Here is a 12775-nt window from a genome sequence, read left to right on the forward strand (position 1 = left end):
TTTTTGCCATGATTTTCCGCCTTCTACTGTAAAACTTAACTACTGTATACGAAGGTGGAGCACAGCCAGACTTAATTTGACTACTTTTATTTTTTTTTATTTGTTGAAAAGTAAGTTTAATTTGACTACAATGATGAGTCGGTTAAATTTTTTATTTATTGCTTGGTATAAGCAAAATGGAATCTGCATTCTTATTTAGTGTGTCTAGCTACATCTGGATATGCTTTGCCAGCTAGTTTCTTCGCTCTGCTCACTTACAAATGGGAACTTCATGCATGTGATCTTTGAAATGGACATTCTACGTTCCCCTTTGCATCCCAACAACAGATACGAAAGGTAATTAAATGTAAACTAAAGATTCATCGAATTATGAAGTTTTGTTGGTGATGCGTACAGGAAGCTATTTTGACGTTGAGAGTCTAGACCCATGGTAAATTATATTACCATTCTCATAATTTAAAAAAAAAAAAAAGAAGAAAAAGCCTTCTACGTTAGATCTATAGAGTGCCCCTGTTCCTTCATATTGGCAGTATGCTGATAAATGATGATGAAAATGTCGACCAGGAGGCCCTATGCACCAAGGGAAGGATTGCCTCATGTTTTCTCCAAAAGACATAGTCCACCAAGGGCGGCTTCTTGTTTGCCTGCTCCTCCTTTTGGGCTTTAAAAATAAGGGCTGCCTTGTGCGCATCACGACATCCACCGGGGCAGCTCCTGATAACTGCAACGACCCACCTAGTCAACACGGAAAGACCACGGGGTGAAAAGGCCGCTAGATATCCTCCCAAGGATCAAAAAGTGATGAACATGGTCTGCAGATTATCTGGTAAGTCACTGATCTGATATATGTTATAACGGCATGGCTATTTTTTTGCTTGACGAAACAGCAAAGATAGGCCCATGGGCCTCGGGAAACAATACATTACGAACATTGCTGCAAGTGAAAACATGGTGAGATTGATGAATTTCAGGGAGATTTATACCCAAAGGCTTTGCAGAAATGTAATGCACATTAGGCAAGCATATGCAGTATGTGTCATTCTTATCTGGAAACAATATCTAAAGCAATCAAGTTAATTAGTTTGATGCCAAAAAAACTCGAATGACAGGTTTGATCCGAGTAAGATAAAGCAACTAAAACTATCTATATGTTTTCAATTAAATGTGTTAAACCAAGAACAATAGGGAAATTCTTTCCATTTTATCTTTATGACAGTTCATGTCATGGTGTGAAAGCAATTGTAATTAGTAGAAGATAATTAAGTTTGGAAAGACAAACAAGAGAAATTGTTTTGCGAGTTGGAGCCACAGAAAAGAAACCCTAATTGTAAGTTAATCTATTGCCAAAGAAGGATGAAGCACAACTTTTTCGCACTCATATCATTGCTGGAATTTGTTTACCTGATTAATCATGCTAAATATATATATAATATTCAAAAACTATTAAACTAGCAAAAGTTTAAAAATTAAAAGAGTTTTGAGATTTCTATCTTATTCTGTCCATGTGACAAGATACCAAAAACACATATTCATCTAGTCAATCTACCATCAAGATACATTGTGTCAAAACTTAACCCAAAACAAAAACTAAAATTTGCAAAATAAAAGTACAATATAACTAAATTAACGAATATAATAATCATAATTAAAGAAAACTATATTATGACAAAAAAATGTTCAATTTATAAGAATATAAAGAAACATTGATATTACATTCAATTTTCATGATATGATTGAAATGTAATCTAATTGATAACCACACAAGTAAGATTCAACTTCAAATCTCCTTTTAGAAATTAATTAAAAGAAGTACTACTTTCAAGTTCGATCACAAGAATTCAAGAGTAGTGACTTAGTGGTAAGGAACATGAAACCAGTTTAATTTCAAGTTCAAATCTTTTTTCATAGACTAGAAGGAGTAATACTTCTTTGAATTGTTGTACTATTTGATTAACTTTCTCCTTCCTCCATAACGAGGCACGTAAACACGAACCCACAAATGCTTTCGGTTGACAAAGAATTTTGCTTTTGCTTGCCCATTCAAAATCCATGGTATCACCAATGAAGTAGTGAAAACAATACGTCCGAACTGAGGGTCTTGCCCTGGATGAGTATGTTCGATGAAAACATCTTGCACCACTTCTCCCCATTTCCTGCAAAAGCAAATCATAATGCTACATTACAAAACTAAGTAGATATAGAAGATAAAAGATAGAAATCCAAATAGTTTGACATACGAGGTAAAGAAGTAAATAATTTCTTCCCGGCTTAAAGGGTACCCTTTGGAGAATGTCAGAAACATTGTTCTTGTCTCTTCCGGGGTTTGTACCGGATTAAACTCATTAGCACCAGGATTCAAATTTGACAGCTTGGGTGCCTCACTACCTTGATTCAGTAGCAGCTGGTTAGATTCAGTGGAAGCCTGTGATGAAGTAGATCCCTCTCCAAGAGGCACTGGCTTCAGACCAGACTCGTCAACTTCAATGGCAGCATTCTCACCAAATATTTTGTCACAAACAATCTCCATGATGTGCACGTAACGCTTGTACATAAACTCGCGATTGTAGTAAAAGAACCTGAAATTCACTGGCTCATCAAAAAGGCCTAGAAAAACAGGAGTCTCATGTGATTCAGTCGGCGGTGCAGCATTTGGTTGTATGAACTCCACGCATCGCAATGACTCGTTGAAGAGAGCTTCGATGGTCTTGTCATCGTAGGAATGGATCAATCGAATCAACTCGTGGTACCCTATTTCTTCGAGCATGAGCCAGAGAGCCATTGCTCTCTTAACTTGTTGGGAGCTTTTGCCCATTGATCCCACCATTCTATTGAAAAGGACTCTTTCCAGAGTGTAGAACAGCAAGAGGTCTACAAGAGTACCTATTCCAGGCATGTTCTCACTATTGGAACAGGGAAAAATAGGAAATGCTGCTGAAGATGAAAGAGATTTCTTGGGGTGGGATCTTGGAGTTTGATCAAGTGTTGTTAAATAGGAGGAGATGAAGGGGCTTATAGATGTAAATTTCTGACGCTTAGGAACTGGGGAAAGTGCGACTCCTTGGGAAATTAAGAAATGCATTTAGCTATTTATTGCTGAAATGGAAATCTGATGTTGTTAAGTATCGTTGGTCTCTGAACTGCCATTTTTGCCACTCAAATCATTAAAATTTGGCACATGTAATTTATGGCGATTATGAAAGCAGATGATTCTTGCAATATCAACTTGAGTTAGTAATTAACTCTTTTAAGTAGAAATTGCAATCACTCACTAATTAAGCACTCCTTGTACAAAGTTGCCATTAGCATCCTTTGGCATACGATGTTATCAAGATGCCGCTGGCTGGTCGAGTCAAGTGAAAAATGGTACTTTTTTATGTTCCGTTTTTTTGTATTTTGTTGCAGGTGTTGGGATAATTGATAGAATATTAGGCGAGGACGTATTCACTAATTCACGTGCAAAATACATTTTCCGACTTGTTGATATTCATTATAAAGAGAATTAGTTCTATAATTCAATTCAAACTTCGAGCCAGCCATTCGAAAAACGAGTGTACCGCCCTTTGTTTACACCTTTTAAGTTTGCATCAGAAAAACGAGACTGAACCATAAGAAAAATTACCAAACTTACAAATTTGAGGATTAGGCAAGCTGCGTTTGAATACATATAGAGTACATAAATACGTAATGAGGGATTAGGGAAATTACTTGATAAGAGCAAAATATATCCTTTGTTCCAAGTACATATGAAGAAAAGATTTTATGTCCATAAATAACCACTGATCAGCCATAATCTAAGAGATGTAAATAGATGTCTATAGACCACTAAAACTCACCTTCCTCTTTCAGGTTGAATAGGTTGGCACTTTATTCATTCATAACCTAATATACAGTTCAGGATGTTGAACCAACAGCTTGGTGGGATTTGTTTTCTTTAGAGTCTTGCGGTACGAAGCTGTTGCTTCAATATTGGCCGAATGTACTCATGGTAACCATCTGGCACAACAGTATCATTCAAAGGATCCTTCCATGCCTCCTCGTAGAGTTTTGCATATACATTTCCATCGTAGCGTCCAAGAACCGAGCTAAGGTAGTGGTCAGTGTAATTGAACGCATCAACAAGGGCAATAGCATTTGGGCGGACCTAAAGATTAAATGAGATCAGAACTAGTGGATTATAGCAGCCTTTCAAGCTGAGCACCACATTAACTAAATTGAATTATGGAAACAAACCTGGGAGTACAACAATCTGAGCTGTTCATTTGCTAGTGCACCTTGCTTGGGAGTAATGCAGCCAGTGGAGATGAAATCACCAAGATGTTTGTGTAAAATAGACAAGCCATATACATTACAGAGGATTTCCAACTGTCTTTTCACTCCCTTTCCTGATATGTCTTGTTGCAATTTCTCAATGAACCTGAAAAAGAAGTTTCTTAGAAAACTTTAAGCAAACAGAAGCAGCAGCGCAGAATAAGTAGATCCCATGTATCAGTGTTCAACTTCTTCAGCCAACTCCTTAAAATTGCCAAGAAATTGAAAATTTTATGAGGTATTAGAGTTTGGCTCCTTCCATCCAAAAAACCAATCATTTCATATGACATTATGCAGAGCACCACAAAAAGAAACCTCATTAATTATTAATATTGTGTCCACAACAGTCTGAGTGGATAAGACTGGAGAAGCTTACTTGGAAACTACAATTAACTGACAATGAGCAACTGCAGCCTCAACCAAATCAGCTGAGAGTTCAGCAAAACCTGAAGATAAACAAAGAGAATGTGGAAGCGCATCAAACTTATGGACTTCAACATCTTCAACGGAGAGCATACTTCATAACATTTGCCTTATAGCATTGGACCTTTTTGTTTACTATAATAACAAAATAATGTTGTTTAAAAAACTAATCCAAAATTTTAAAATTATATGACTCAGTGTAGGCCAAATTTTATGGTAAGAATTGAAAGCATGCGCATCTACTAGTGGACCTTGCAATAGTTAACCTGTTGAGTATCATGTCAAGAAAAAAAAACTGAAAAAAGACAATGCTTAGTCCTTAATCAAGGTACAGAGGACATACCCTCTTCTGGATTTGAAAATTTGCTAAGGCTTTTAGCACAGGCAACAGACATCCTAGCAGCCCTCGCTTCAAATGCCTCCACTATTACACTAGGCTTTAGCCAATCCTCAGCTGCAAGCCAACAGAAGGAATGAAGTTATTATATTGTGATTAACCCAAATCGATATTAATTAATGAACGAGTATGAACTAATGTATGATCAGCACCATGTACAACAATCTAAAGAGTTGGCTATATTTGTAGATAAGAGTTGAAATAAGCTCAAAATTTTTTAGAAATCAATGGACCAGCCAACCTACTCATAGACATTGGGCAAATCCTAATTAATGCTTGTAAAAATGACAATTTTAATCTTCAAAAGAGATGAAAATTTAAAATAGCAAATATAAGTTGTAAACAAGCTCAAGAGAAGGAAAATGTAAAACAGTTACCCCTTTGAACACCACAATGGCATTGCATGAGGTATTCTGCTCGTCCCATATAAGCTGTAGTTCCAACAGGCTTCTTTTCAGAACCCAACTGGGCAACGGTCTTCATTAGAAACCTTGCAACCTACAAAAATGTTTCCTCTTAATTGTCAAAAGGCATGGCACCTCATCATCATTAATTGTTAACACCAAGAAACACCAGAAGCACTAGCTAATAAGATATTGAAGTCAAAGATTTTCAGAACAGATAGCAACCCATACTACTGTACACTCAGATTAAGTCTCTATTAGAACATTAACAAATTCATCCCTTACCATCTAAAAGAACAAAATGAAAATTATGAAAGGTGTTGAAAATACAAGTGATAATATTTCAGATTTGACATACCTGTAAAAGCAGCACAATATTGTCTCCTTCATAAGTACAGGCAGGGACATAAACTGCAAACAACTCAGGAAGCCCACTGCTAGAAAGGTAACCATGGCCACCACATAATTTTCGGCATTCTTCAATAGCATCCTGCAAATAACTAAGGTGTTATGCTATTTGGAGATGGATGCCAAAATTTTTCATAGTTAAGAGAGACCATTTATGCCATCAAAATGCTGATAGAGGCAACATAATACAAAATAACTGGCCAACCAAAATATATTAGCTACAGAAATCTTTGACAGAGTGGAAAAATAATCAATATATTTAGGAGAAGGAAGAGGGGTGAAGATTAGTAACAATGACATACCGCGGTTGCAGTAGTAGTAAGAGACTTTAACCCTGCAGTACATGCATGAGCCTCAGATAACGTGGAGAAATCATTGGCTTGCAATCTTTGGGTCACATCAGTGTATAGCCATTTCAGCCACTCACCAACAAATCTGAAAGCATAGGCAGAAGCAAGCAAAGGGAAGAGTCTACTTTGCTGAGTTTTATAGTTAATCACCTGGAACAAAATATATAAATTAAAAAGCATTAGATGCATCAGCCTCCGGGATATGTAAAATTAATTCTGAAAATTCAGCTGCAGCAATTAAAAGTCTCTTCAACACAATTATCTGAAAGTTTCTAAGGGAAAGAAAAGCCAATATAACTGATCATAAAAGGTAGCTGCACAGCATCTGTACTTGAAATAACATGTCTATGAGCATAAGATCCAAACGACAAATCAGAACATCGCAATGTCACATATTCCATACATCTAGCAATGATCCAAGTTAGTACCATGACCATCATGAAAATTTATTTATCTTCATGTAGTAGCTTCCATTGGAATTACGGTAGCAGGGTCATATATTGATATTAAAAGTGTATATACATTTGTTACCATATTATATTTAGGCCAAGTTGACCAAGTAAATTCCAACAAAGCATACTCCTGTGAACTGAGAATTCCTCCATAATATGAAAATATAATGGGATTGTCCTATACCTGAGTCTCTGGACCACCATTCTGTGAACCAAATTGTCTACGAACAGCACTATACCTTGTTGCAATACAAACTGCCCTTGATAAAGCACAAGAAGCATCTAATACAATTTGTTGTCGGACATAGACCATAGTACCGTAAACCAGCTGACGAGGAACATCAGAGTGCATATATTTCCCTTCTCTTGTGACCTGTGAAACCCTGAGACATTTGGGAAAAAAAAAAAGAAAATTCAGAACGGTCAACTAAACAATATGTGAAACTTTTTGGCTTATAATTTCTGGGTGGGTTTTCTTCTATTAAGGAAATAAATTTTATAAACTTTAGATTGATGAGCAGCCTAAAACTTCTCTACGGCTAAGTGAAGTAGCAGAAAAATTTACACAGCTTTGTAACTTCACCGAAGACAACTGCTCATTACAGGAATCATCAAATGATATATTAAATTCCCTCCACAAGATGGCCAACCAAAGAAACATCAAATTTCAGGTGAAATATTAGCATTCAGAAAAAAGAGCAGATAAAGGGACAAAGACATAGAGAGGCATGGTTTAAGAACAAACCGCATCAACATTTGATCCCTTGGAATGCGCACATGATCAAATCTCAGAACACCATTGTCCATGCTGTTATATGCCCCACTTCCAAATTTCATTCCAATATCACCAACTGTTATGCCTGGAAGAGGTAAGTGATCATCCAAGCTCCGTAGCTGAACAATAAAACCTGAAAAAAGGAAATTCCGAATTAATATCTGAAATACCATCTAAATAAGTCAGTTTATGCATTGGGCACTTACCATGCACTCCATGGTCTTGTCCATCTGTTATAAGACGAGCATAAACCACAGCATGTGTGGATGCTTTACCCAATCCACCAGGCCACCACTATTATCGAACAAACCCCAACAGAAAATGTTAACACAAGAATATATAAGGAGATCAACAGAAGATTAAAAGCTGTCACGAAAAATACAGAGTACAGTATAAGAAAACTACACATTGACAACCAGAAAAGAGGAGGATGATTTCACTTTAGAATGTCTTAGCCAAAAGGCATTGAGAATCAGAATTGAAGCACATCTTATGATATATTGCTTAGAATGCCATACAATTAATCAATCTCACAAAAAGAATTAGTCAAAAGCCTTGTAAATATTATACTCACTTTGCTTGAAGTCAATGTGGGACTATGAATGACAAATTCATCAGTCTGAGGATCAAATGTTGCAGTGGTCTCAAGCCCTTGGACATTGGAGCCATGACCAAGTTCAGTTTGAGCATAGCATCCAATTATTTGCATCTTATATGCCATTGGGAGCCACCTCTGTTGCTGCTCCTCAGTACCTTGTCCTTTAATAGCAGGTACAAACATTCCCTATCAAGAAAATATACATTAGTAGGTTAAAAAAACACTTCAACGCCCTTTCTGAAAAGTATTTCAAACCCAGAAATCAGTATAAAAGAGACCATCATTTTTATATTAAATTTGGCAAACTAGATTTAAATGATGATGTTAACAAAGGTACGTTGCTTTTTCCAAACATTTATATATTGCTTAGCATACAAGTAGCATATAAAGTACTTATGAAGCTTAGAAACGAGAAAAGAAAAATAGAACTTACCCAGTGAAGATCTGTGAAAGCAGGCTGATCCACAAAAAACCTCAATCTAGAGGCCTCTTCTTCTGTTATAAAAAGCTTTTAATACTAATCACATATCTAAAGGAAAAATCAATTTAGAATAAGAACAGAAATGCAGTTCAATTCAAACCAGATAGACGAAGCTCAATTATCCGCTTCCATGCATAAGCAGCCTTTTTCAAAGTATCTTTAAACAAGTCCTTCCTACTTAGCATAGTTCTGTTATCCTTTCGAAAGACCTTGAGAAAATTGCAACAAGATTACTTAGTTATTAAATAATGATAATTAAAATGCCAAAATGAAAAATGACTCTAATTCTTTAGGTCACAGAAGGAGGGAAAAATTAGGAATCTTGAATATCTGTACAGAAACTAAAAGATAACATAACAACAAGATCACTGGCACAGGCAGTCCACCAGGTGAAAAGAACCCTGTTAATCATATTTTTCCTTCATTTCACTTTTCCAATTACGCCAATTCCTTGGAACTACCAATCACCAGACCTCAATAATCTAAAAATCTAAGCACAACTGAAGGTAAACTTCTGAATCTCCAATCTTTCTATTCCCTAGAGTTAAAACTTAAAATTTTTCGATAGTTCAACATTTTTCAAGAGTTAAGACTCAAATGGCAAATAGAAGCAAACGAACTAAAAATTGTGATACAGATAGAACTTTTATACTTTGTCTGATAGCTGAAAAGCTTAGCAACATCATGTTTTCTGTTATTTCAGCATCTCAAAATGCTAATGCACAATCAACAGACATAAACAGAATAATGACTTCAATACACCAAACAAAACTCCGATTTTCTTCCTGAAGTTTCGTGAGAAACAAACACATTTATTTCTAAGGAGACTAAAAAACGCACCATATCATCGGAGAAATTATAGAAGACTATTATTAACAATATCTTGACAAACCAATTAACAACAAGACGCCAAATGTTAGCTTCATTCGTTTCCCACATATTCTCAGCAACCAAATAGAAAGAAAATTAGCTCAGAAATTAAAGGAATAACTGGAAATGAAGAGTGAAACAATAAGATATTTCTAATTTTTAGAATTCTGTTGCAATTTGAATCAGAATTCCAGTTCCTTCCTATAATTCCCCGGCAACCAAACAAAAAATAAGAATCTAGATAAAAGAAAAAAAAATAAACGGATCAATCAAGAAAAAGTGAAAAAGTAACTTTAAAATCCGTACAAGAGCTTTGAAAAGCTTAATTAATTCCATAAATTTAAGTTACAATAACCAAAACGCTCAAGATTTCATTAAACATAAAATTTTCTCTTTCATATACTTTTCTCCGCCATATTTTAGGTAACTAAAAAATTAGAGAAAAAAAAAAGACACAAATTTTTTAAGAGAAAAAAAACTAAATCACCGGATCGCTAGCGACGAGACGAGCAATCCGATCAGAGACTTCATAGGCGTGACGAGACCCTGCCCAAACGATCTTCAGCTCTTCCACATCGAACTCCGCCTTGCTCCTCTCCTCCGCGTGGTAATCCAGTGCCTCCATTTTTCTCTCGATTCAAATCTAAATTCCGAATTTGTATTTTGGCTTTGGTTAAGCAAAAAAATGGAAACAAACACAGCAAAAACAGCAACAAGAACTAGGAGCCTTGGAATAGCCGAATTGCATATGAGTATCCCCAAGGTAAAGCTCGTTGAAGTAATGTTAACGTCGCAGCATTGTCCCACTCAAATAATATTTTTTTATTACAACTATTCTTTCTTTCCCTTTTGTTTTTTGGGTTTTATATATATTTTCTTTTTCCTATTTTTTTATAACGACTTAAGAAATAAAAGATAACTCATGTATCACATGTGAATGTCAACGTTTTAAATGAAAGAAAAGATGACCAAACAGTTTTTTAGAGTGCAAATAGAATTTGGATGCGCCATCGCGTTGGCATCCTACCGTGCACCGACCACTATTTGCTTTATTTTTTCCTTTTTTGTAAAGAAAAAATGAATGCTTACCAAAAATAATCTTTCAATTTTATCACATTGAAATTGGATTCAGTCAATTTTTCAATTAATCAAATAATACTAGAATTTCTTGTTATGGCGTTTTTTTAGACAGAATCTACCTAATGAATTTTATAAGCACAATAAATAATACTATTAATTAATTTAAATGATACTTTTAAAAAAAATTGAATTATTTATAAATTTTGAATAAATTTTAATTTTTATTATATATTTTATTTTAAATTAAATTAATTTTTATAATTAATAATTAATTAAAATAATAATTTTTTTATCACATAACACCAACATAAAAAATAAAAATATTCATGTACTGACTAAGGATATTGTTGATACTTCTGTATATAGAGTTGTACATGATCTTTTGTTTTCAAGTCGCCGACATGGTGCTGAAAGCAGGGCTAAGGATATTGCAGCCGGTTGGGTAGGCTTTTGATTTTTATCAAGGGATGTTGGTGTGATAAGCTTGCTTGGAAAAAGAGGGCATGCAACTCATCATGCTGGTGGTTTGGGTCTATTTTTTTTTTGAATAGCAAAGGCATCAAGTTTATTCATAATGCAGGGACATGAATCCCTTCTTCCTTACACATAAACATTAAAGCAGAAAGCTTTGGTTCATATATCAATCTATTTTATCTGATATATGTTTTCAAAAACCTCTTCAAAAGATAAAAAAAAAACATCCCCTGTATACATCACCAACTCAAAATAACAGAAGTAATCTCAAAAAAAGTTACAACATTCTTCTCTCTTAAAAATAAAAAGGTCTCAGGAAATTTCAGACACCTACGAACTTAACTACACATCCCTACATCCTAATTGTCATCTCTCCCAATCCAAAAGGTGTAGGAAAGGGATCATTACTAAAAAACCTCAAATACAGACAAAAGACTCAAGGCTCGTTAACAGCTATAACCCCCCATCAAACCGAAACCGAAGGTTAGCCATAGTTGAACCTCACTTCCACAATCAAGATTAAAAAAGGAATTTAGTTCCCTCTTAATATCTCACTTTGAAGATGGATGGCAGCTTTAGCAAGTGAATTGGCTTCTTGGTTAACCTCTCTTAGTGAATGTTTGATTTCCTATTCTATACATATCTCCTTTAACCTTTCAATCTGATTCATTCAAAATCTCAGTCTCCAAGGCACACTCGCAAGATCTTTAATCCATCTAACAATATTATACGCGTCACTTTCAATCAACAAGGAATGACTATCTTTCCATCTCGATGCTGAGAAGATCAAGAAAGCCTCCTTCACAGCGAGAACTTCTGCAGTAATAGAGTTGGCAATACCAATCGTTTTAGAGAAGGTAATTAACACCTCTCCCTTCTCATTCCTCAATATACCCCCAATTTCAGTGGGTCCCGGACATCCTTAAGCCGCTCCATCCACATTAAACTTCAGTTGCCCTAGCTTTGGTTTTTCCCATGTAGCACCTTTTCTCTTTTTTGCTTTCTTTTTACCATCACATCCAACTTTAGGAAACATAAAAGTAGTCAGAACAGAAGAATACTCGTTGGGCCATTTAGTATTAGCCCAAAAGGCCACTCTTATCTTTGAGATCTCCAAGCACGATGTATTATCCCAATCTTTACCGTTGACATCATTCTGACATTTCCAAATTGTCCAAACAACCGCAAAATAGCTCATTCGTCATATCTTCTCATCTGCTTTTCCGGATAACAGTTATTCCAAGAATCAAAAAATAATTTAACAATTTGGTTTGGGTCTATTTGTATTGGTTCTTTTTTATGGAAAGAATTACTTCATTCCTTTTTTTTATAATTTTGTTTAAAAAATGTATATTTATTTATTATATTAACATATTATATTATTATTTTTATAATATGTTAAAATTATATAATATAAAATAATAAGTGATGTTATGATTAATATTAGTTAATCAATTGTCAATTATAAATATTTATTGGATTTGAAATAAAAAATAAAAAAATAATTAAATATAATAAAAAATAATTTATTTAAATTATTTTGAATAATTTAAAATTTTTTAGGTATTATATCAAATTAATTTGATTGAATTTAAAAAAAAACGGAGAGTCATTCAAACACGTGAATTGGTTTTGAAACTTTGAACCTTGGAAAATGTCAGTAAAATGTAAATTCAAAATTTAAAATTAAAAATTCAATAGTGTAACCCAAAAAAATTGAAAATTCAATCTCATAATTTAAGGATGCCCAACGAC

General features: G+C 34.7%; 2 protein-coding genes across 2 annotated transcripts; both read right to left on the reverse strand.

The window, feature by feature from the left end:
* Positions 1-1942: 1942 nt before the first annotated feature.
* On the reverse strand, positions 1943-2893 carry LOC110422506 (uncharacterized). Its single transcript, XM_021436456.2, has 2 exons — positions 2238-2893; positions 1943-2153 (listed from the first exon to the last, which is right to left on the reverse strand). Exons 1-2 carry the CDS (start codon positions 2891-2893, stop codon positions 1943-1945), a joined length of 867 nt encoding a protein of 288 aa, XP_021292131.2.
* A 713-nt stretch (positions 2894-3606) lies between these two features.
* On the reverse strand, positions 3607-10364 carry ACX1 (acyl-CoA oxidase 1). The gene is made up of 14 exons (XM_021425151.2): positions 9954-10364; positions 8697-8805; positions 8549-8610; positions 8092-8301; positions 7724-7811; positions 7488-7650; positions 6927-7125; positions 6243-6440; positions 5891-6022; positions 5506-5626; positions 5075-5185; positions 4685-4754; positions 4231-4414; positions 3607-4141 (listed from the first exon to the last, which is right to left on the reverse strand). The coding sequence occupies exons 1-14, from the start codon at positions 10089-10091 to the stop codon at positions 3932-3934; spliced, it is 1995 nt and encodes a 664-aa protein (XP_021280826.1). The 5' UTR covers positions 10092-10364; the 3' UTR covers positions 3607-3931.
* Positions 10365-12775: the final 2411 nt, after the last annotated feature.

The sequence above is a fragment of the Theobroma umbraticum genome, unplaced genomic scaffold, assembly GCF_002168275.2.
Source record: "Theobroma umbraticum cultivar Fairchild unplaced genomic scaffold, ASM216827v3 scaffold_30.0, whole genome shotgun sequence".
Taxonomy (NCBI): domain Eukaryota; kingdom Viridiplantae; phylum Streptophyta; class Magnoliopsida; order Malvales; family Malvaceae; genus Theobroma; species Theobroma umbraticum.